The 25051-nt window shown below is 52.0% G+C and overlaps 1 protein-coding gene across 1 annotated transcript; it reads right to left on the bottom strand.

Moving 5' to 3' along the window:
* Positions 1-6082: 6082 nt before the first annotated feature.
* On the bottom strand, positions 6083-15116 carry NEFH (neurofilament heavy chain). Its single transcript, XM_014593558.3, has 4 exons — positions 14327-15116; positions 9861-10060; positions 9259-9383; positions 6083-8279 (listed from the first exon to the last, which is right to left on the bottom strand). The coding sequence occupies exons 1-4, from the start codon at positions 15114-15116 to the stop codon at positions 6695-6697; spliced, it is 2700 nt and encodes an 899-aa protein (XP_014449044.2). The 3' UTR covers positions 6083-6694.
* Positions 15117-25051: the final 9935 nt, after the last annotated feature.

Below are 25051 nucleotides of genomic sequence, written 5' to 3'. Positions count from 1 at the left end.
TTTTTAGAGGTTCTCTGTAGCCCAAACATCAGGCAAAGCTCCTAGGTGCTGCAGGTGCTCTGCTTTTCTGAGAATCTGGCCCCTTGCTATCAATCAAGTAGTTGGGGCCCTGCTTTGGGCCTCACAGGGATTTTGAGTAGATGCAGCATCTGACCCTCTAGGCCAGTGGTTCACAACCTTTTTGGGCTTCAGGCACCCCTCACTGGACTTGTGGTACCCTCCATATATTTTATAGATTCATAGATTGTTAGGGGTTGGAAGGGATGTGGCAAGATCACCAGGTCCAGCCCCCTGCACTTGGCAGGAAAGACAACTGGGGTCAGGTGACCCCAGCAAGGTGACTGTCCAGTCTCCTCTTGAAGATTTCCAGGGCAGGTGATTGCACCGCCTCTGGGGGGAGTTTATTCCACAGTCTGGACACACTAACTGCGAAGGAGCTTTTCCTAGAATTGAGCCTGAAGTGGCCTTCCAGGAGTTTGTATCCATTGCTCCTGGTCTTCCGCAAGGGTGCCCTGGTGAACAGCTGTTCACCGAGCTCTTGATGTATTCCCCTGATGTAGTGGTAAGCTGATACCAAGTCCGCTCTCAGCCTTCTCTGCTGTAGGCTGAAGAGGCCCAAGTCCCTCAGCCTCTCCTTGTATGGCTTGCCTTGCAAGTCTCTGATCATACAGGTGACTCTTCTCTGGACCCTCTCAAGTTTTTCCACATCTTTTTGTGCGTTGAGTGGCACCCAATTTCAAAACCTATATATTATAGTGCTTAGCTCCTTGCAGAAAGGATTGTGCTTATCTGCTTAGCTTTTCTGTTTATCTCCTCTCATCTCAAGGCACCCTTGAAACGGTCTGGTAGCAGCACAGGGAACTGTTGAAAGTCACTGCTCCAGGCAGCACTACTCATGGATAGGGGTGTATTTGCCTCCAGGAAGATTTCTTGCCCCCCCTGATCTGATGGAGTGCCTCATTCCCTGGGTAGTAAAAGCCCTTTGTGGTGATGACAAGCTGTCACTATTGGGTGGGGTCATGCAAGTCCCTGATTTCCCCCATCACCAGGGCTGTCCAAGGAAGCTGGTCTTTTGGTTTAAAAGCTGAGACCCTGATGGCAATGCCTAGCTTTTTTCAACACTGAACTGCAAAGCAGCAGAAAACCAAGTTTGACTTGCTGCTCCCTGCAGGATAAAGGTGGCACGGGCTCATGGCATGAGTCAGCAAGAAAACTAAGTGCCATGGCTATTAGGAAGGCTTATCCAGAGGGAACAGGCTAAGGAGGGCTGGAAAGGAGCAAATGGCAACACTTGGGGAGCCTCAGAAAAGGCCCTGGCTCAGACTGCTTCTTGGTCCCAGGGGGCAGTCAGCCCTCTTGATGCCCCATCCACCATCTCCCATGCAGCCTCCAGCATGTTAAGCACATGGAAACTCCACCTGGATGGCCTGACCCTGATACTGTGCGAGGCTGATGGTGTTTGGGGCCTGTGTCCCTGATGGATCCTGCAAAGATGGCATCAATCTTCCCATATATGCTCTCCCCCCAATGGGAGGCACATGGGGGCTCTTCAGGGAGATGTCTGACTGCAATAGGCTAGATGGCCATCTTCCTGGGATGGGGCTAGAAACAGCAACTCCTGTGGCTGTGCAAGGGTTGGAAGAGATTGCTGTAGAGGTTCATCTTCAGGCCTTGGTTTCCGTGATTCTCTCCTGGGATGTTTTGATGCAAGGGGCAATCCAGGCTAGCAGAACCAAGAGCAGCTGCTTCTCAGACCCTCCACAAGTGGAAGAGGACATCTAGGATGTCCCATCTTGGGAACAGGAGCAGAGCATAGGTGATCATGAAAATAGGGATCACACAGAAGGGAAGGGGGTGCAGGGAGACTAGAAGGAGCCTCTGGGCAGGGGTGGGGACAGCTAAGCTGTCCCTTGCTGTAGCAGATGATCTCATAACTTCAGGAGAAATCTCCCCAGTGGCCCTAGCTCACCCTGCCAAGCTCCCACCTATTAGTAAATGCTCTCTCTGGCAAAGGGACAGAAGAAACTTTCTCTGCAACCTTGATGCCTGTCAGCAGTCTGCAGTGAACCAATCCAGCTGCCTCTTTGCTCTCATGCCCATAGTGGGTCCAGGAAGCTCAGAGTCCAGGTGCTGCCTCCCCCTGTTCCATGGCTGGGAGCTCAGGTAGAGAAATCACCACTGCAGCCTTGTGCTTGGTGGGCTTTGCTTTGCAAAGACAGCTCCCAGCCTGGGGAAGGGCACAGCAGCCTCCCTTGCAGACCTGGATGGTCTCAGGGTTGGCATTAGGAACATGGCTGATTTCCAGATCATGGGCCTGGATAAATTACAAGCTGCCCAGGCTCAGCACAGCCCTGTTCTCCATTAAACAGGAGATGGGAGTGGTAGGATGCATGTTGTTGGGCCTTCCCAGCCCAATTTCCCATGTGGCCATGGAGGGGGGAAAGCTGCAGAGGAAAGCAGGCTGGTAGGAGCAGCAGTGAACTAGAGACTTTCAGCAGTACCAGCTGCTGTCTGTGGGTCACTGTGGTTCTCTCTGCATTGTGGTGAGTGGCACCTTGCTCCAGCTCTTGTTTCCTCTCTCTCTTGTGCATCCCTTTACCTCATCTCCACCCACCTCCACCCTGTGTCTATCCTGCCTGTTTCTACTGTAAACTCTTTGGGGCAGGGACCCTCTGCTACTCTGTTTGTGCAGCTCCTAGCACAATGAGGTTCATTCTGGGCTGGCCCTCAGGCCCTACCATAAGAAAGAGGATCACAGATAATACAGTGAAGCATGTAAACCCTTCAGGGATGAGCAACATGCCAGGTGCTTCCAGACAAGCTTGTGCCTGCTGAGCTCCCAGTGCTCTGGCTGAGATGCTGCCTTTGAGTGCCAGGCTGGGCACTGACAGCAGATCGGGTAGGCATGCAATTGCAGTGGTCTAGTGTTGGCACCTGCAGAGTGCCAACACAATCACATTGTGTGCATGTATGTGTGTTGGTGAGGGGACAATGTCACTCCCCAGCAGGACTGGAGGCCACCTGAAGCCAGGGTTCAATCTCTTCTTGTCATCCCTGTGCTCTCTTCATTTATATCCGGCTTGCTTTTCATTGCCTAGCAAAGCTCTTATGCTGCTGCCACATTGTCCTGAGGACTCAGTGTCAGCTAGGAGATGGCACGTGGGCTCTGCCCATGCCAGAAACTCTCTTCTCCAAAGCTGAGCAACCCCTTACTGGGAATAAGACATAAAGGAGAGGCTATTGCTTAGCTTTGGGGAGGATGGTGAGGACTCTCTTTGAGGTGTCTACAAGCAGAAAAGGATCTTGGTCTGGGCTGCTGATCATAGCCCTGAGAGTTAGGACTCCTGGGTTCTATTCTTGACTCTGCCACAGATATGCAGAATGATGTTAGGCGAGTCATTTCACTGCTGTTTGCCTCAGCTTGTCCATGTGAACAGCAGGGAGTAGAAGGGGGGTTAATGACTCCCAATCTGTCTTGCTCCCAGTCCTCTGAGGTCAGTGGCAGGATGATGCTAATGTGCTCCACCAGCTGGAGGGGAGGAGGTGAATTTGCCCTGACTGCAGCCTGCCAAAAGCAGGGTCCATTTGAGCCTTTTGTGAGAACTGACCTCTTGCTGGTGGTGACCTTAGTGGAGTGGGTGTTCCCAGAGTCCCTGCAGATGCGAGTCCCCTCACTTCACCTCATCTCAGGGGCCTGGCCTCCAGACCACCTTGATCTCTGGTCTTCTCCAGAGAGCAGCCACTTGTCTTTGCTCTGCTCCACATCCTATGCAGGCCAGCCAGGATCAGGGAGATGACAGGAACCCCCCACACCCACACACAGCTCCACACCAGGGCCATTTCCAAACTAGCCTCCCAGCCCTTCCTCCTCCTGATCTTTCCTCAGATCTCCCTCCTGGTTCCCAGTCCCTGTGTCTCCTCTGAGTGTATTGGGGGGAGAAGGCCATGCAGCCAGTTCTGCACTGCATTGCGGGGCTGCAAGATGCTGTTGTAATAAACCACTCCCTCAAAGCCCCTGGGATTCTCACTAATAAGAAAGAGCCCTTGCTTATTGCTGTTAAATGTCCCAATTTCGATGGCAGCCCTGCCCCCTGCCATGGTTATGCATGGATGCAAATGCCATATCTCTGGGCATCCTGTCAATCCCTCCCCAGAGCAGGAGATTTTCCAGGGTTTGGCTTCTCCTTCTGTTTGTCTGAGCCTCTTTGCTGCTCCAGTGTTGGCCTTGAGCCTAGGTTGCTATGCAGGGTCTCACTCTGGCAGGCCCTCCCCTTACACTCCTGGCTTCTTAGCCAGGTCACCCACTCTCTGGGTCCATTGCTCTAGTGCCAGCAGCCTGAGAAGCAGACTGGCTCTGCTAATCATGCTTCCACCTACATTTTATAAATTGGGGTTTCCACTCAGACCCTCAGACGATGAAGAAAGAGGGGTGTGCAGCCTGAGAGGGGGGGCATCTGGGTTCCATGGGTGCCAGGGCACTGGGGAAGTGGAGTGTGCTGCTCCAGGGTTTTGGCACATGTACTAGGTGTCTGAGGAGCCTTGCTTCACCTGTGCTCTCATGTGAGTCTCAGGACTTGTTGCTAGCATGTTGTTCACATCCCTTTGCTATGATATGGTTAATTGTTTCCTAAGTAAAGGCCCAGGCCTCTGCCCTTTTCCTGCCTCACCCTTCAGAAAACCATGTCCCTGCACAAGCAATCATCCTGGTCTCTTGCCATGGAAATGAGCACCACATCCACTTGCACAGGACCAAGGCAGCAGCAGTGCCAGGTTTGGTCTTTAATGAGCAACCCCACAGGAGGGAACTACCACTAGAGGAGCTGCTCCCCTTGGTAAGCCTGATGACTTCCCTGAAGGGCAGAGATTGGGTAGATACCCCCTGTAGAGGTACAAGCATAATGGCATGTCCTGACTGTATGTGGACACCACCCTCTCTTTACCTACCATGATAGCCAGTAGGGGTCCAAATCGCCCCTCTAATTCCTAATGCCCAGCTGGCTATGGGAGTCCAGAGCAAAGATGCAAGAGGAAAGATGTCCACCTTCTCTTCTTCTACACTGGTTCTGTGGCTGAGCTCAGGAACTGAAGGCTTGTTCCAAATTGGGCATATCCCACAATGAATCTGGGATGAGAGAAACCTGGTGACCAGCTGGGGTGACTCGGTGGCCAGCCCATATGGCCCCAAAGGGATTTCCTACTGGGGTGTTTTCCTGCTTAGCACTGGCACTTTCCAGTCCAGCCAGGCTCCATGTCTAGGAGCTGACAGGGAACAAATGTCACAGCCTTGTGGTACCCATCACATTCTGGAGTAAAGGAGGAGCAAAGAAAGCATAACCAATGGAGCTTTCAGCCCTTCCCCCTGCAACCCACCATGACATCCCTAAGCTAGAATCCTTCCATTCCCAACTACACGGACCACACCACAGAGTGAGATCCCACACATCAGCTTGAGAGTACACTCCAGGATCTGAACTTTAACTGTCTTTTTCAGAGACACATGGTTTGCCTCACTCCAGCAGAACGCAGTTCTGTTGACCATTTGCCATCACACCCCCAATCAGGGAAAGAGCCTTGTAGGTGAAACAACCTCTGTGCTATAGCCCGCTGGCTGTGCAGTGGTTGATCTAGCAGGAAAAAAATGCCTTCCTGACCTCTGCTTGTCTCCTACGCTGAGCCAAGACATGTGATTCTCTTCATCCTTGTGCAGATGCAAGTGTGATTACATATGGGGTCATGATGTCAGATACAATGGGTGACTCTTTAAGAGGACTGGACTGATTGAATCTTTCTAGCCCAGCTGGTCTGCATGGACAGCCATGAATTCACTAGATCTCTCTTGTTTAGAGACCAAGAAACCAAAGGGCATTAGGCATCTAAGTACATGTACAGAACTAAGCACACATCCTGTCTTGAGTTTCAGTTTCTTAGGATACCCATATGGGAGCTACAGTGGGTTGTATTAAAGCCTCCCAACTCATACACACTCTTCAGCCTCACTCTCGTTCTTTATTCAGTGGCCCTTCCCTATTCATGGGCCGTTATCCTGTTCTCCTTCAAAGAGTCACAAAGAGGACACCAGGAATGGTTTTGTCTGTAAGCACTTTATTTGTTTTATTGCACATAAGCAATTGAAAGTGGACTTGAGTTTGTCTAGTGCACTTCTTATCTGTGTGGAGTTCTGCAGTGTCTAACCTGATTCCATTCATGTCAGCTACAGTCTGTGTAGGCTACAAGTGAGAAATGTTGTTCCATTTGTAAAATGAAAAGGCATTTACAACTCTTGAGTTTCCTATCTACTGTACATCTCCAAAGCATAATAGAGCTCTAACTGTGTACATTCTTTATTGCATTTGTCCATCAATTGCACATACATTAGATAAATGCACTTATTTGAAAAGGGGCAGTTTTTCTTAATAATTCAAGTGTTTAAATGTGGCATTCTGCATATATCACATTCTGCTACTGAAGCTATCATAACATATTTGAACCACCAGTTGAGTAGGCTCAGGTATTTGTTTTTGTCTTTCACATAAACATATTGCTAATGTAAGTTCCAGCTCAGACAAAGGAGGTCATCCATCACCTAAGCAAAGTCTCATCTTTTGGAAAAAAAAACATGTTCAGTCACAGATCAGGGAAAGCTTCAAAGCTCTCTTTGGTGGCCCACCTCCTTACATGTCCAAAGCTCCATTGTTCACTTCTCACTCTTCTTGGCTTTGTCATCAGGAGCAGCAGCTTTCTCTGCGGGTTTGCTTTCTTTTGCCTCTGTGCTTGAAGACTTTTCTGCTTTCTCTGCCTTGGGTTTGGTAGCCTCTGGTACTTCTTTGGGTGCTTCTACTTTGGGGGTGTCCTTGGTGTCTTTGCTAGGTTCTGCCTTGGCAGCCTTTGCCTCTTCTTTGGGTTTAGCTTCAGCTTTGGTTTTTTCCTCCAGGTCCTTTTTGGGCTCAGACTTTTCCTTCTTTGGTTCTTCCTTCTTCTCCTCAGCCTTTGGCTTTTCGGCCTCCTTTGCTGCTGGTTTGCTGGGCTCCTTGGCCTTAGCTTCCTGTGGTTTGGGCTCAGGCTCCTGCTTAGCGGCTTTCTCTTCCACCTTCTCTTTGGGTTTCGGTGCTGGTTTGGGAGGTTCCTTCTCCTTTACCTCTTTCTCCTCAGCCTTCACAGCTTCCTTTTTCTTCTCAGGGGCGGAAGGCTCAGGAGCAGCAGCTTTCTTCTTGTCCTCCTCTTTGGGTTTCTCCTCCTCCTTCTTCTCAACCTTAGCCTCAGGTTTGTGTGGCTCTTTGGCTGGGGTTTCCTTTTTGGGTGCCTCCTCTTTCTTGCTTTCTTCCTTTTCCTCAGCTTTTGGCTTAGCTGGGGCTTTCTCCTCTTTCTCCACTGGTTTCTCTTCTTTCACAGGTGCCTTTGTTTCCTTCTGGGGTGATTTGATGGGTTCCTTCTTGGGGACAGCTTCTTTCTCTGGTGACTTGACCTCCTCCTTCACAGGGGACTTGGCCTTCTCTGGAGACTTGGCCTCTTCCTTTGCAGGGGATACAGGTTTCTCAGGGGACTTGACTGCTGGAGACTTGGCCTCTTCCTTTGTGGGGGACTTGACCTCCTCCTTTGTGGGGGATGCAGGTTTCTCAGGGGACTTGACCGCTGGAGACTTGGCCTCTTCCTTTGTGGGGGACTTGACCTTTTCAGGGGACTTGGCCTCCTCCTTTGTAGGGGATGCAGGTTTCTCAGGGGACTTGACTGCCGGGGACTTGGCCTCTTCCTTTGTAGGGGATGGGGACTTGACCGCCGGGGACTTGGCCTCTTCCTTTGTGGGGGGTACGGGTTTCTCAGGGGACTTGACCACTGGGGACTTGGCCTCTTCCTTTGTGGGGGGTGCGGGTTTCTCAGGGGATTTGGCCTCCTCCTTTGTGGGGGACGCAGGTTTCTCAGGGGATTTGACAGCTGGGGACTTGGCCTCCTCCTTTTCTGGGGATTTGGTCTCCTCTTCCTCACCCTCTGCTTCTGCTTCAGATTCTCCCTTTTCTTCCTCTTTTGCCTCAGGTGCTTCCTCCTCCCCCTCAGCCTCCTCTTTCTTCTCAGCCTCCTCTTCCTCCGTCACCTCTTCTGTTACCTGGATTTCCTCCGTCTGCTCCTCCACAATTACAGTTTCCTTCTCAGACTTCTCCACCACCTTGACCTTCTCCTCACTTTTCACTTTTATGTGGGTGGGGATGCTGGGAGTCTTAGGAAGCATCTCAGGGAAGGGGAATGGCCCAACTCCGATGCGGTATTCTTCTCCTTCCAGGAGCTTTCTGTTGGGGACAGTGGGGTAGGCAGAAAAAGGAAGTCAGATTTTGCTTTTTAAACCACCAAATGGCATTGGTAGCCTTGCCTTTGCTTTAGTAACCTCTTGGGATCTGACCTAGAGCCCAATTCAGTGGGATATTGCAGCAAGCCCTGGATCATGTCCCTTATTTACCAAGGATTCCCTTATTTCTACTTGATAGTCAGTCCTCCAATCCCTCGATGATGAGGCTCCAACCCATCAATGATACTGAATACGGGATGTTCCCAAATGGGGCTTGGAAGACTGGCTTGCTCTCCCACAAACCTGCTACAGCAGCAATTAGCAGGCTTTACAGGCTACGGACCAGAATGTCTCCACTTGAGTAAGAGGCAGGTAACAGGTGGGCACTAAGACCCAGATGCTGCCATGTCTCTCCACAGAAGTCAATGTGGAGACAGAGACTGCCACTGAAGCCCCCTCCCACCAAACACTTCCAAAATCCCATATCCTCAGCCAGATTAAATGACTCTGCAGGCCAAATCTGGCCTACAGACCATATATTGATGACCCCTGTCCTACAGGGTTTCACCCCTTGATCTCTGCATGCCTCCCATGGCTGGAGGAAATCTCAGAAGCCATGCCCAGCCTAAGACTCCAGTGGCTTGGTGTTTAATGTGGTAGCACCTCTTATGGCTCAAAGGCAAATGGTTTCCTAGGTGCAAGGAGGGTGGTGGCCTAAAAACTGGTCCTGCTGGTTATTTGGCTTGATGCTGAGGAAAGGCTGTGGAATGAATTAGGTTGTCCATTGGAGGGAATGCACTGAGGGTGACAATGCTGCATTGTGCCTGTGGATTGGGGTGGAGGTGTTGAAAGCACACCTTGGGCATGCTTAGCTCTGAATATTTTTGAGGGACTGGCTAAAAACTACCTTCAAAAGCCCAAGCATTGGCCTTGGCTCCTAATATCCCATCTACACTCCCCACTTCCTGATCCTAGTCTCATACCTGTAAGCAGAAATTTCTATATCCAGGGCCATTTTGACATTCAGCAGGTCCTGGTACTCTCGAAGCTGAGCTGCCATCTCCCACTTGGTATTCCTCAGTTCATTGTCCAGCTGCTGTATGGTTTCCTGCATCAGAAATACAGGCGGAGATCCGGTCTGGTCTGGACTGCCCTGATTCACAGCAGACACCCGTTTCCACAAGCAAAGCAATATCTGAGCTGCAGCTACATGCATTGGACTCTCCTTGGCCAGACCTTATTTACATCAGTCGCTAGATAGTGGGATGCTAGCCAGACAGTAGCGTGCAAGTCCCTGGGGAGAGTCTCACCTTGAGGTCCCAGAAGATCAGATACCCACCTCTTTTCTGGATCAGTTATATCCAGATTTGATTCCACCCCTATGTGGCCTGTAGTAGTCTACCACTGATAATGAGATCTTGTCTCAACAGCAAGGGAAGCTAATCTCCAGTCCCCACAAAAGGCAGCAATGCCCTTTTGTTAATGATTTGCAGGAGAAGATCATAGTGCAATATTAAATGCTCAGAGACCTCAGAGCTAACCCTGTTGTCCTATTCTTTCAGTTCTACCCTTTGCTACAGGTTACCTGGTAGGATGTAACATCAATATGATGGCGCTCTTCTGTGTCTTGTCTTTGTCTCTCTAGAGATTCCTTGGTTCCCTTGAGGGCTTCAAGTTCTGTCATCTTGGTCTGGAGCTGCCGGCGGTATTCAGAAATCTCTTCCTGGGCAGAGCGGATGGCATCTGTGTTCAGCTTGGCAACTTCAGACAGCTTATCCAGCTTCCCTAAAGTGGGGGAAGCACAAGGAAGCAAGAGGAAAAGTGGGGTGGACAGAATAAGTGGGTTAGACTAGTTTAACAGGTCAGCTACTCCAATCACCTGAAAAAAATGCAGGATGCTCTGTTCCAAAAGCATTCCAGGCAAATGACTACCCAGCCTCACCTTGAAAACCCAAAGAAGAATCTGCAGCATCCCTGGGCAACTTGCTTCATTGTCCTACTGCCTGGGCAGTAAGGACGTTTTTTCAGAGATGTAATTGAAATCTACTTTGCTGCAGTTTCAGTCCATAGCTTCATGTCCTGGAGGAATTCCCTCCTCCATTAACTAAAGCCTTGCTTCTCTTTCAGCAGCCCTTGTTTAGTGTCAGAGTGACTGCTGGTCAGTCTCTCCATCGTCAGGAGTTCTCAGAGACAGCCAGAATTCTGCAGTAGCCCCATATGGCATTGGATTCTCATATTAACCCAGCCCCAGTTTATTTTGGGTAGGGTTTTTTTTCCACTGCAGAGAGCTGCTAAAAGGCAGAGCGAATGCCTCCACTGCTGTATTAGGAAAAATTAAAACTGTTAGAAAAAGAAGAGCCTACTGCTCTCTTTTAGCCAGCATAGAAAGAAATTCCCCAGTGCAGGCCCTCTGGTCAGCATATGTCTCTGCAACATAGTCATAGTTCTCTGCAACTGATTTAAAAAAAAACTTCATCTCTTGAGCACATTTATACAACCCTTGCAGCAGCCAGACACTGGCCACAATTGTTCCCCTGTCTTCCCTGTAGCAGGTTAAGGGTGCTTTGGGCAATATGTCTTGTAGCTGTGCAATAGGATTGACTGTGTAATTTTAAGAATAGATTAGACAAGGATTTGTATGGGATGGTGGATGGGGTTGATCCTGTCTTGAGCAGGGAGCTGGGCTAGATGACTTTTAGTGGTCTCTTCCCACCCTACTTTCTATGATTCTGAGCCCCAAGGTCCTCGAGGATGGAAGAGACCTGTTTGATCAGAAAGTCCATCTCCTTGAAACCATACAGTATATTCTTTCAGATGTTAAATGGCCATTGTACTAATCAAAAGGCCAATGGGATTTATGGTGTTGAAGATCTCAAGAAGCAGATTAGTCTCTCTAATCTTCCTTATAGGAATGGTGATGTTCCAGCCTAGCACCACAATTTCACAAAGCAGGCTAGGAAAGCCAGCATTAGCCACCACCAACTCCCTCACAATCCCCGCCTGTAGCAGCAGAAACATGTAGCAGGGACATAGATTCTTTTTAACAACAGTTTTTGCTGTACCAGCTAATTCGAGAGTCTGCTTCACTCCAGTGACCTTCCAAGGTTATGGATGGAGTCATGTATTCTCACTTCTCCCTCTAGGGCAGCCACTTCCCTATCAAGTTCCCCAGATGCTGATCCCTCCCCAGGTTAGTCTGAAAGTAAACTCTATAAAGTTTAGATCTCTGAAAAACAAATCAGCACAGACCAGGTTCAACCCCCCAGCATGAGTTAGCAGACTCTGCCGCATGGCCATGTGCAGCCAGAGAGAAGCATCTAAGGCTGATGATCCAGTTCCACAGGCATTCCTGGCTGGCAGAGGCTGGGAGAGCTGCCAAACACTCATCCTTCTTGGGACAGAAGGGATGGGACCATCAGAGGAAGATGGTAAAACAGCGTTTTGAGAATGGTGAGAAGGACAGAAATGCATGCAAAATTCCATACCCACAGTGGAAACATGGAAATGCCCTTGTACATAGTTGTGACCAGAGTCAATATGCCCTCAGTGGAAGGGAAGGATGTTGGGCTCCTACCTAGGCACATGCATGGATTCACTTTAATAGGTTTATTCCATCTCTGACTTGTATGAACACAAAGAATCAGAAAGGATTAGGAAAGCAGCAGAGGACAAGGGCTATTCCTTGCTGGTACTGGGCTGGTGCAAGGACATGAACCTCACCCCCTCCTTATGACTGTACAATGTCTACTCAGGCTCTTGAAGGGCAGGCTGAGTGTGAGCTGCTGGACATGCTCTTGGGGCAGCATGTAAATGGTCAGGAAGGACTGATCACCTCCATCTTAGAATCAGCTTGTGTCTGCAGAGGACAAAGGCTCTCAGTTATGAAGCACTATTTAGCAATACTGACTACCTCCTTTTCCCAGCACTATGCCCTGGAGTGCTGGTCTATGTCCCTGGTTATTGAAGCTGCAGAGACTTCCAAGCATCTGGCTTGCACCCTAGGCATGGTCTGCAGAAAGAGGGAGCTGACTGCATGGCAGCTGTAGAGATAAAGGAGAAGGGACAGGGAAAGGACAGCCCCAGCACAAAGGCTGTCATGGTAGAAGCACTGGCCAAGGCTGATAACCAGTGTGAGCAGAGCGGTGTCTGGGACAGGGGAAAGGAGCAGGACTGCAGTCCTAGGGGGTGGCTGCTCCCAAGGTGCCCTGCTGCTGCTGTCTTGGGGTGGGCAGTGCAGCATTACAGTAGCACCACGGGCAGAAGTCCCGTGAGCTGTCCCTTCCAGCCTCAGAGCTCTCTACACTGGGGTGGGGAGGCAGCAGTCTGGAGGCAGGTGCTTTGACGAAGCTTTTCAGGGCATCTCATTTTCCCTATACCCTGCTTGAAGCTAGGGGCTGCCCTCCACCCCAAACAGTGACTCTGGAGCAGGGCTGGGGACAGCAACACGAAGTCGCCTGTGCTGCCCTGCTGCTTTGCGGAGAGGGTGCTGTCCTTGGTCCTGATCAGGCCCTGTTCAAGGCAAATGGCCCGAGCCTGCCTTTGACTTCAGTAGGAGCAGGCTGGCTTTCCCCGGGCTGAGTGCACTGAGCAGCTACACTCAGCCTGGGCTGCTCCAGAGCTCAGGGCAAGGCAGCAGGAACCAGAGAGCAGGTTCCCAGCTCCAGGAGGCTCAGGGAGGCAGAGAGGGGCTTTGTGCAGCTTGCTAGGGGCTAAATGAATGGCTCCAAAGGCCTCAAGGTGGTTCTGAGAGGAAACGCCCTCTTTCCCCCAACTCTGCAGTGTAGGGACAGTACTGCATCACCTGACACAGGATTCCCAGCAACCTGCTACGCCCCAACCAGATTTCCATGGAGATCCAGCTGGTTTCTCTGTCACACATGCAGGCAAGTGCACTCCATAGCCAGGGAGCAAGACAAGGGTGCTAATGATCACCATTAAGAATGAGCAACAACAACAATTCATAACTGTTTTCAGTGCTGCCTTTCCCACTAGCTCTTGATTGCTAAAACCTTGTTCACACTGCTCACCACGTAGAAAGAGGCAGCTGTATGAATCAGCACCAACTGTACCCACTGGGGAGGGTTCAGATGGTGTTGGCTTGTTGATTTAATTGGCTTCAAATTCTAGACTGGCACAGGTCCACAGGAGACTCCAGCCTCATCAGACTTCTGCCTGGGAGGGCCTGGGATTCAGTGTGGGAAGTGTTTGCAACAGTACTGGGAGTGGAGGGGGAGGGAGATTTGCAAATCATAGCACTGATTGTGGGGTAGCTACAAGATAAAAAACAAAGGAGAAATATCGCCTGGACTAGCATGGACTAGCCCTGAAAGCTCTGTTCCAAAAGAGAGTGTCTGACAGAAGCCCCAGTGCTGAGAGGGGATTAGATGGTCCCCACTCCCTCATCTCTGGCATTGGGGGTCCTGTGGTCCCTGCACTTTAGTGGGAGCACTGCTTCAGAAAGAAGCGGAAGATCCCTCCTCCCCTGCCCAGCAGCGCAGAAGAGCGTGGCATGAAGGGCATTTGTTTCAGTGCTGAGGTCAGCTAATTCATTATCCACGGGTCCCATTACAAGGTGGAAAGTGAGTCCCCAGCTCCCCAAGCACCGGTCTAGTTGCAGGAGTTAATGATCCCAGCCCTAGGGAGCTTGGAGCACTGCGCTGGCTCTGGCTGCCCTTGCAGGAGAAAGGACAGTTGCCAATTGCCAACTCATCCCACTCCCCCAAGCTGAGCTCAACTAGGGGCAACCTTCTCAGGGGCTGGAGGGTCCCCGGGGGTCTCTGCAGTGACTCACGCCAGGCTGCAGGGCTGGGTGTGGGAGCGGGTTCCCCTGCAGGGCAGCATGCTACGGGGGGGCCCAGCCCCTCCCAGGTGCAGCTGGCTCCGACTTTGGGCCGAACTTGCTGCAGAAGGCTCCTGACTCAGCACAGACTGCGGGGCCTCCCCTGCAGCCCTCCGGGGGGGCGTCTCCTCCCCCCGCCCCGTCTCCCACCCCTGCGCCCCCAGCTCTCCGCAGAGCACCCGGGGGCACACGCCTCGGCCCCTGCCCCGCACCTCGGAACCACTCCTCGGACTGCAGCGTGCTCTGCGCCGCGTGGCCCTCGAGCTGGGCGCGGATCTCCCGCAGCGCGGCCGTCACGTCGGGCTTGAGCGCGTCGCGCATGTCGAGGGCGGCGAGGCCGGGCCCGGCCTGGATGCGCTGCAGCAGCTCGGCCACCTCCTCGTCGTGCGCGTGGCGCAGGTAGCGCGCCTCGTCCCGCAGCGCCGCCGCCTTCTTCTCCAGCTCGGCCCGCGCCAGGCTCGACTCGTCCACGAAGCGGGCCAGCGCCCGCGCCGCCGCCTCCGCCTCGTCCCGCTGCCGCGCCTCGTCCTCCAGGCGCTGCCGCAGCTGCTGCACGTCGTCGCCCAGGCGCTCGTGCTCCAGCGCCAGCTGCCCGCGCTCCGCGCCCAGGCGCAGCACTGCGCCGCGCATGTCGCGGATCTCCCGCTCGTACAGCTCGCCCATGGCCGAGCGCCCCGCCTGCTGCTGCCGCAGCGCCGCCGTCTCGGCCTCCAGCGCGCGGTTGTGCAGCTCCAGCTGCCGCACCTTCTCGATGTAGCCGGCGAAGCGGTCGTTCAGCCCCTGCAGCAGCTCCTTCTCGTTGCGGCCGCGCAGCTCCGCGCCGTTCAGCGCCTCGCCGCTCTCGCTGCCGAGCCCGTAGCCGCGCCGGGAGCCGGCGGAGCCGGAGCTGCGCGAGTGGAAGCCGCTGGAGCCGGCCGAGCGCGGCGCGTGGCGCCCGGGCAGCTCCTTGCGGAAGAGCCCGGGGCCGGCGCCCAGCAGCGCCTCCAGGCTGTAGCTCATCATGGCGGCGCGAGGGGGCACTGCGGCAGGCGGCGGCCGCGACTATATAGCGCCCCGCGCCGCCCCGCCCCGCGCCGCCCCCTCTGCAGTGCGCGGGGCCGGAGCCCGTGGCCGGGAGGTGCCTGGCGGGCAGCCCCGCCCAGCGCCCCCCCGCACGGGGCAGGTACCGCAGGGCCCGGCCGAGGCGCCTCTGCTGCGCTGCAGCCCCGGGGGGCACAGGGGAGCCTGTCCCGAGGCCCTCTGTGCCACGGAGCCGCCCACCCCTCAGCGGTGGTTGTCAGTCACCGCCATGGGGCCAGGGAAGCCGGGCGGGGAGCAGGGCGGCACAGGATCAAAGAGAAACAGGGCCAGAAAGGACCGTAGGGGGCATCTGGATCTAGTCCCCACCCCCGCCCCTCGCTCAGGGTAGACTCAGCCCCTGTAGACCCTCCTGAACACAGCGGCCAGCTCCCTGAGGCAGGACCAGGCCTTGGTCCTGGAGGCAAGGCTGCAAGCAGAGGACTTGCACACTCACTCCACCCTGGAGGCATGTGGTGGTAGCACAGCCCAGACTTCAGCAGGAAAGGAGGGCCTGCAGAAGGGAAACATGGAGAGAGAGAGGCTCAGAGGCTAAATGGGGTCTCCAGAGTGCCTCCAGCATGGCCTGAAACGGGGTTATGCCTCTCCCAATTCCTACGTGCTGCCAGGCACATCTGTGCGAGCCATACTGGGAAAAGAGTGAGGTGTGCAGCTGCATGCGGGCATATGGGTATGCCGCTTCCTCAGGCTTTGCAAAGTGCGAGTGGGAGGGAGAGACTCCAGCCTGGGCGCCTCCTGTCTATCTAGCTATCTCTTCATCACCATAGCTGTCTGCCTGCCTTTCCCTCTATCTCTGCATTCCTAATCCACCCACCCTCCTGGGATCTATCTCCTCACCCCGAGACACTACCTAAAGCATATCCTTGCTTCCCCCTGTGCAAGGTTTTGAGTAGCTAAAGGGGCTGCTATTTAAAGGCTGGACCCCGCAGTTGCCAGTGCCATGTTATATTCTTCAGTCTGAGTGCGGAATCACATTTCTTTTAATCAAGGGGAAGCTGGACTTTTATTTCAGACAAAGTGACTGCAGAGCTGCTTAAACCTGCCGGAGGGTGGCGAGAGCTCCGAGTACAGAGCAGATACCTGCCCCACAAACATGTCTCAGCCATGACCCACAGGACTGTGGGTGAGGCTCAGGCAGTTACCCCTGGGCCTCTGGGCTGATGTAACCAAAAGCATGGGGAAATGTCCCAGAGCCATTGCCCATCAGGCACCAGCAGCCGGGTTTTTCTCCCTTCAGCTAGACTCTAAATGGTGGCCTAGATGTGAAAGCATGCCAGAGCCCCGTGCTGGCTCCAGGAACACCCCGCCCCCCTTCACCCCGAACTTAGAAACTATTAACTGAGCCCCACTTACTTGTCACTGCACCTGCTTTCCCTGTCATCCCCAGAGTGACTGGGCTGCTGCTTAGAATACAATATTAGAATACAAACATCTGTCCCCTTCTCTCTCAGCATTTCAAATCATCTTAGAGGCAACAGTGGGTTGAACCTTGTCACGCCCCATGATATTGTGCAGATCAATATTATCCACATTTGACAGGAAATGAGACTGAGGCACAGAGAGGGGAGGCCACAGTTTCACAGTGTTAGGAACCAGCTGTCTGGCCTGTTTTTCAGACACAAGGGGGGGGGGGGGGGGAAGAGATTTGCTTCTGTAGGTGCCACAACAGTCTCCCTCTAAGTAGACTTGAGCCCTAAGGGATGTTATAGTTTCATAGAAAGTGCTGTTAAATTTCTGATGCAATGTCACTGATTTGACATTTCTTAGCCAAGAGGAGTTTTCTTATGGCCATGGGCTCCAGCCTGCTCTGAACTGCAGCTGCTCAAGGAAGCGCGACTCAGCAGCTACCGTAACAACCTATTCAGCACTACAGGCAAAGTGACAGCAGCTGCAATGTGCAAGCACAGCCATGGGGGGAGCACAGAGAGGCAACATGAAATTACTAGGCCAGACAGTGGAGCTAGCACTCAGACTCCTGCAAGAGAGTGTCCAGGGATATCTGAAGATCACAAGTGGTCAGGACCTTGGCTTTACATCTCATCTGAACAGCATCATCAAGCTGGGGCACTGACAGAAGACATGTGCTACTGAATCCCTTGGGCTCTATCTACGTTAGATGGCATTTGCCAGTGTAGCCAGACAGGTAATTTTTTACTGGCACACCTTCCTGCTGGAGGTACAGCTTATACTGGCAAGAGAGTGTGTTAGCTGGCATTGGTCTTATCAGTTCTCCAAACTGAATCTGCTGGACACCGTTACCAGTACAACAATATCTAGGCTAGGCCCATTGCTGGCACAGCTGTGTCTTAGGGAGACATTTTTCCCTGTCCTAACAAAAAAACAATGCTAACAACTTTTTTACATATAAACCAGGCCTAATTCTTCCCTCAAAACTAGGGTTCACTTTGGACTACTGACCTGGCCATACATTTCTTAGTTTATGAGAGTGGAAAAAGGGGCTCTGACTGCAGTTATCCATGGCTGCCTTTGCTCCACAGCTGTTTTCCTTCCATGTCTCCTCACCCATCATCATAATTTCCAATCCCTTCTTCCCCCAGCAACCCTGGGTTATGATGGCCAAGAGGGTGAGACCCCTCTCCCCCACCATCCCCAGCCTTCTAACTGTTTGATGTTGCAGTGCTGTTAACCTACTGAGTATACCCTACTGAGTATACACTCCCTTGTCATAATGGCAGAATCAAAATGACAGGGAGGTATGATGGGTTGACAGTTAAAGGTTTATGCCAGCATAAAGTGTTGCTTCTGACCAACACAGCTATGCTAGCAAAAGCCTGACTGGACATGCAGTTAGATGGGGCAAAAGAGGACTTTTTCCAGGTAAATTGTATTTCATTTGAGAAACTGCCATAAACTGCCATCAAAAGAGCTCTATTGTCAGTCTAAGGCATGTCCCAGGAGCAGCTTTGGCTGGTGAGGTAAAATCAGAAAACACTTTCCAATGTGGAGAAGGTCTAAGAGTGGCACACTGGGGTGGGGGAGGTCTGCACCTGGTCCCCACCATGGTCCAACTCATCTGCCAACTCTTTCCCAGCCTTCACCTCACCTCCAGTTTATTGCTTGCCATGACTTTGATGTTATCTTGGTTTGTTGGGGAGGAAGTCCCTGGGGCCAGGTTTAGCCTCACTGTTCAGCTCTGCCTTCCCAGCTAAGCCCACTCCCATCTGGGGCCCATGCCCTCTCCTCAAGTGGTTACCTTTTAAGGGGGTGCTCCCTCAGGCTTGTGAGCAGTTTTGGGGTCTTCAGCTGTTGTAGCCTTGGCCCCCTTTTGTCTGGCTACACCCTCAGCCTTGGTCCACTCTCTAAGACCTCAGCTCCTAGGCATCAGCCCTGCCTCAGCGGCAGCCCCTCTAGGATTCCAGTTTCACCTACTGTATCTCTGGCTTGGGGTTAGCTTCTGGCACCTAAAGTGGGGGGTGCCACCCAAGCATCCCCACTTATGGTCTCCTCCACCCCTGTATCCACAAGCCAGTCCTCTGGATTCAAGTTCAAAACAGAACATAAACACAGGCCAGCTGCTTCACAAAACAAAAAGTCTCCTTCAATTTAGGTTAATGCAAGCTCTAACTTCCTTGGAGCCATCTCACCCCAGCTTGCATGCTCCCTTGCCTGTCCATCCCCAGCAGCCCTTTTCACCCAAGAGCTCATCTCTGTACCATGCACAGTCAGACTGGGTTTATATGCCCAAGTGCAGCCTTCTTCCAGTCATAAGGACATGGAAAATCTTGAGAGAGTCCAAAAAGAGCCACCCATATGATCAGAGACTTGCAAGGCAAGCCATATGAGGAAAGGCTGAGGGACTTGGGCCTCTTCAGCCTAAAAAAGAGAAGGCTGAAAGGGGACTTGGTAGCAGCTTACCACTACATCAGGGGAGTACATCAAGGGCTTGGTGAACAACTGTTCACCAGGGCATTTTTGGGGAAAACTAGGAGTAATGTCCACAAACTCCTGGAAGACCATGTCAGGCTTAACTCTAGGAAAAACTTCTTCACAGTCAGGGTGTCCAAACTGTGGAATACATTCCCTCTAGAGGTGGTCTAATCATCTACCCTGGATATCTTCAAGAGGAGACTGGACAGTCACCTTGCTGGGGTCTGCTGGGATCACCCAACCCTAGTTGTCTTTCCTGCATAATGCAGGGGGGCTGAACCCAATGATCTTGTGAGGTCCCTTCCAGCCCCTAACAATCTATGAATCTATGAATATGACTGGATCTTCTGCACCCAGGGACCAGGTGCAGCTAATTGCCTCATTAGCCACCTAACCTTTTTAGTCCTTGGCTCAATCCACCTGTGCAACTACTCCTTGCTAGCTTTCCTAGCCCTAGGTTGCTTATCCCCTGCCACCCTTCCTAGTATCAGGGGCAGGGGTTTCCTTTTACACTAAGATAGAAAGAATGTCATTGTCCATTGATTATCTATTCCCTATTCATTGAGGGCTCATAACTAAGCACAGTGGCTCTGTGGTTTAGGGACAGTTGGGGGACTCAGGGACCACAGTTCTGCTCGATAGAATTCCTCCTTGGAAATTGCATGTGGTGCTCTCTCTCTCTCCCTCTATGCCCCAGTTTCTTGGGATAGGGGGATCATGGACACTTTTGTAAAAAGCTGCAGGCGAAGTGCATTCAGGAAGGGCTGCTGTGTGACAAGTCAGCAGGGCTCAGTGCCCTCTGTAATGAGCTTGCACAACAATAAAGCCAATTTGTTTTCAAAAGTCATAGAGGAGACAGAGTTGGGGGAGCTGCTGCCAGCTGCTAACCTGATCCTGCACCTCTGCCTCCAGGCAAGTGCTGCTGAAGCGGAGAAAGTTCCTCGCGGGTAGGAGGGGTCAGTAGGACTGCCCTGGTCCAATGCAAGTAGAACCCAGGCAGCCACTCCCTCCCCTTCCTCCCACCTCCCCAGGGCCCCATCTCCAGCGCTATGCAGTGAAGCAGATCAGGCAAACATCTTCTGCGTCCTGTAACCTTCCAGCAGCAGACCCAGTACATGCACTGGGCTGTGGGCTGAAAACAGGCTGTTGTCAAAGGGGGACATCCTCTGGATTCCTCCCCTATAAGAGCCATTCTCCCCGCCACTGGGTGTGCTTCATCTGTATCCCATAGACACCCCTGAGTGCTCCTGATAATGAGGTGATGTTCACCTCCCCCAGAGTACCAGCCTCCAAGGGCCATGGGGATCCAAGATCCAGTTCATATCCCCTGTGTCCCAAGGTGGTGATAAGGGGACACTGCCAGATCCTGTGGGAAGATGCTTACAGTAGCATAATGATGGCTGGGCAAGTAGGGTACAAACCCCAAGCACTACCTACGGTGGGTTGTGGGGCACCTTTCACTCCCATCCCCCCTATTTCCAATCTGCCCTCCATGACCCCATGAAGACCCCACTAACATCATTCAAAGACTTGTTCTTTGAAAGACACAAACACCCTTGTCCCTGCAAAGTCCAAATCCCCCTGAGCTATCATGTAGCATTTGTCTCTACAGTTACAGTGGGATGCTAGGGGCTTTACATGGAGAGATGCTGGCCCTTTAAGTGTAATATACTGAAAGCAACTTTGCACTTCCCTGGAGTACTAGGACAGTGCCTGATTTTGTGTGGAGAAGCTGAACATGAGCTAGCATTTTTCTTCAAGTTGCAGGAACCTCCTGGCTAGACCCAGCCCACAAGCCTTCGCAGCCTACTTTGCAGAAGCTCTGAGTACCCCAATGACAGTGGGAGCCAATAGGAGCTACAGTTGCTCAGCACTTTGGAATATCAGGCCCTTGGTGAAAAGGAGAAAGCGATGATAACTGTCCTAACCCCTGCAGCAATCATTAGGACCTGCTGGAGGAGGCTGCTCTCTTGGCAATAAACAAAGCATCTTGGCAGCCCTGCTGGAGTGGAAAGTGATCAATGTGACCTGGGAGGAGTGGGTGGGAAAGGGGGGAGATTCACAGGGAGCAAAAGGTGCCTCCTTCATTTGAAATGCTTAAGAAAGAACGAAACCTAGCTGTATTGGATAAAGAAGTCTGGGAGATAATGGCCCCAGCTGGGTAGAACAGGACACCTGGGTTCTATTTCTGGCTCTGAGTGGCCATATAATCTAGAGGTTGGATCCACAGATTGGGAGTCAGGACTCCTGGGTTCTGTCTCTGACTTTAATTTGCTGTGACTTTGAAGCCCATTTTTGCATTGTGCTGAGCTTCGGTTTCCCCGTCTGTAGAACGCTGACAGATGTACAGCTCCCTGCTCTAACTCACGGTGCTTTACAAAAAGCACCGTGAGTTAGAGCAGGGGTTCTCAATCCCCGGGCCATGGTCCGGTGCCAAGTCGCAGTGGGTCAGCTGCTAGTCCACAGCACAGTCACAGTGGACCAGCAAACCGCAGCCCCCCAGAGCTGGGCAGAGAGGCTATAGCTCCTTCTGCAGGGCCCGCAGCAGTGCAGGGTTTGGCCCACCCCTGCTCCCAGAGGGTGAGGGTGGGGGTATCCTTACCTGTCTTCTAGCTGGAAATCCCGGCCACAGTCGGCTGTGACTGCCAGGCCACAGTTTGCTGGGCCATGATCACTTCCAGGCTGCAGTTTGCCAGGCTGTAGCATAAAAACTTTGGCAACCCCTGAGTTATAGCAACCTCGCCCCCACCACTCAACAAACATTCACAGTTGGGTTGGGGGGTGGCGGCAAATTAAGCTCCACTTTGGAGCTGATCCAGGAGGAGCTTCCTTCTGCATCCTTTCTCCCCTAGCCCTGCCCCCTCCCCAGCTCCAGAGTTGTCTGCAGGATCAAAGGGGGGAAAAGGAAGAGGATGGAGCTCAGCTTGACCTGGAGGTGGGGGTAGATTGGAGCCTCTCCAAGGCAGGGGGTTTGGGGGGCTCCAACCCACCTGCTCCCCTCCAGGTCAGGTTGGGCAAACCCCAGTCTGCAGCTCCCTCCCTTCTCTTCTCCCCCTCCATTCCTGAAGATAGTACCAGGAGTGGGGCTTGGCTGCGTCAGCCCAGTGCAGATCCATGTGCAGGGACAGACAGAAGTTAATGAAGGCACTGTGCTTTGGAGTGCCTTCATCTGAACCGTCATTATATGGGGGTTAATTTGCCATGTGATTGGGCACTTTTAAAGCGCTCTGCAGCCAATCGTGCAACTTCTGTCATTTCCCTGAGTGATCCTAGGGAAAAAGGCACTTCACTGGAACAAAACACTGTTAGCGTGAACAGTGTCCCTTGGGTGTGGTGATCCCCATCTGCTCCATTTGGCACAGGGGCATCCATGCTGCTGAGGTCTCTGAGACAGGCTCTAACAGCTTGGTGGTATGTACTGTAGTTTACCTGGAAATGGGGGCTCCCATGCGTAACACTGGAGGGGAGGAGGAGAAAGTAAGGGGCAGCCTTGTCTGAACCAAACCTGACTGCACTGCTGGGAGCAAATGAATGCAGGGGGAGATCACCCAGCTCCCACGCTGCCTCTGGAATTTGGGATGCACAAAAGTCTCTTTCCCTGCAATGGAATTGGGCTGGGTCTGGCTGCAGGCAGATGGGGCGAATAATCCAGGAAGATCTTGTTTGTGAGGCATTAGGAAGCAACAATTTGATTTCCTCTCCCACTAATCCTTCAAAATGTGATTAGCTCTGCTAGAATGATAGCTGGTGAGAAGCAGCTGCTGGGGGTGGACATGACACACATTCTCCCTCTAACTGCACGTCAGGCTTGGCTGCTAAATTACTCTTTCTCCCTCCTCAAGGGAAGCAGCCATGGCTACAGGCCTTGGGCAGTTTGGGCAGGGAGGTGCATTTGGGTTTCCTCAGTGAGCTGCAGGTGCAGGAGACAAGGGTCCATGAGAAAAACAATGATCGACATCATGGCCTGAGCCTGCTGGCCTTAGTCAGGCCAAACTCCCTGGACATTTTGTATGAGTAAGCAGTGTAAAATCAGGTTAGAAAAATTACACGCCCATTGGGTGAGTCTACACGAGACACTATGTCACCATAGTGATGAACTATGGCAACATAACTCATTGCTATGGCAACATAATGTCAGCGGGCATGAACTGTGACACCAATGCTACTGTGCAACAGGGTCAGAAATGACCTGTGCGCCACCAGGACTGCAGTAATGGCAGTTATTGTGCAGTCATTTGGTACTTGCTAGAGCAAGTACTAAATGGCTGCAGTAACAACTGCACAGTTAGGATCACATGTAGACACACCCATTTGGTCCTATCTAGCCCCTCAAAGGGACTAGTACACAAACCCCCCTCCCCTCCAGCTGTGGAGAAACCCGTGGGAGTTACTGGGATCCCCAGGTTGGTGGTGGGGAGAAAATCAGCCCCCGGGATAGTTCCTTATAATGGACCCTCCAGTGCTTTTCTGGTCTAGTGTTGACTGACTCAGACATTGGAGCGCTCAGGGAGAAGGGCAGGAGGAAGCCGTCTGGTCTGAAACAGACAGCTTTTATCAAGAAGCTGCATCTTCTGTCATCCTGCTGCTGCTGATGCTGCCCCAGGGCAGGAAAGCTTGGCTAGGATGTTGCACACAATGGTGAGACCTTGGCAGAGGGCACATCTGGGACAGACCCAGCAAGCAAGGGAGTGGGGGGGGCTTTGTGGCATGTGCCCATCTGCTCATGGGACAAAGCTCTGGAACTTAGTTCATACCCTACTAGACAAATGCCCATAAGAAAGACAGCATCACAGCTTGCACTAACTGACCTGCTCAGGGAGATTGTTTCTACAGGGAATGCCCTCAGGCAGGCAGTGCCAGAGCTCAGGGGCAGTGGTGGGACATGAAGAAGGCATGATAGATCTGCATCTTTATAGACTAACTAAATCAGAGATGTATAGCATAAGTTTCCATAAGCAGTAGCTTATTTCATCAGGGCTGCTTGAAGATGTTTAAAAAAATTGCACTTCACTGGAAGAAGCAGGGCATTATTTCGGCCCAGCTCCACAGTGTTTGTATAAATTGGGTGCTTCAGCAGGACTTTTTGGCACTTTTAGCTAAAGCTGATTCAATCAACTATTAGATAAACATGCCAAAAAAGCCCCCCTAAAGTGCACAATCTATACAGATGTTGGGCTAGCCAGATGCAACTAACATGCTGCCTCTTCTGGGCATGTGCTGGGCTCCACACAGCAGTGTGTGGAGTTTAACAAAGTACTGCTTGGTTTTGTTTTAACATCTGCAAGCAGCCCAGATGCTGTGAAAGTGGGGTGGGGGGTGAAGGGACGGGGAACAGGGGATAAGGGGGACCTGACCCAGCCTGCCATGGCAAGGAGGCAAGTAATTCTGTCTGGCTAGGACCCATCAGCCCCACACCTACCATGGGAAAGATAGAGCCCTTGACTTTGGAGAGCAGATTTGATTTCCATATTTTTATTTGACTCTCAACTGGAGTCCTTACTCTGTAATGATACAGCTGCAGCACCTTACTGGCTGTCAGGCATGCCTTATGTTTCCCTGGCATGTCCAAGAGAGCCCAGGCAGTGAGCAAGATCATAGAGTTAATTGCTTTTCAGGGTCTCTGGGTCAGCTACTCCTTGATGCTTCTATGTTTATTCCTTTGCCACACATAGCAAAGTATTCAAAACGTGGTTTTACTTTATCTTTTAATCCTATGGCTTAACCCCTCTGTTCATCAGTCTCTTCAGTTCCCCTCTTCTCCCCACCCCAACCTGATTACTCACTCCACCCCAACACACACAGTTCTCAGGAATTCCCTCATCTGTAGACTCAAGTTTGTTTCTGTGACTATGTGGGCCTCGGCTCATTTGATTACTCTCCTATCAATGCCCAGCATCAGAATTTTTTTTTTTTAAAAAAACAAAACAAAACAAAACTATATATATATATATATATACATATATATATATACA

Source organism: Alligator mississippiensis, chromosome 10 (genome assembly GCF_030867095.1).
Source record: "Alligator mississippiensis isolate rAllMis1 chromosome 10, rAllMis1, whole genome shotgun sequence".
Lineage (NCBI taxonomy): Eukaryota > Metazoa > Chordata > Crocodylia > Alligatoridae > Alligator > Alligator mississippiensis.
This window is presented reverse-complemented; position numbering and strand designations above follow the sequence as displayed.

What these genes read in the sequence shown, in the direction of transcription:
- NEFH (XM_014593558.3), bottom strand. Translation starts at nt 15,116, where the DNA reads ATGATGAGCTACAGCCTGGAGGCGCTGCTGGGCGCCGGCCCCGGGCTC. An exon ending in GTCCGAGGAGTGGTTCCGAG is followed by an intron (nt 10,061 to 14,326) that starts GTGCGGGGCAGG and finishes CCCCCACTTTAG; the next exon opens with GGAAGCTGGATAAGCTGTCT. An exon ending in ATAGAAATTTCTGCTTACAG is followed by an intron (nt 8,280 to 9,258) that starts GTATGAGACTAG and finishes TGTCCCCAACAG; the next exon opens with AAAGCTCCTGGAAGGAGAAG.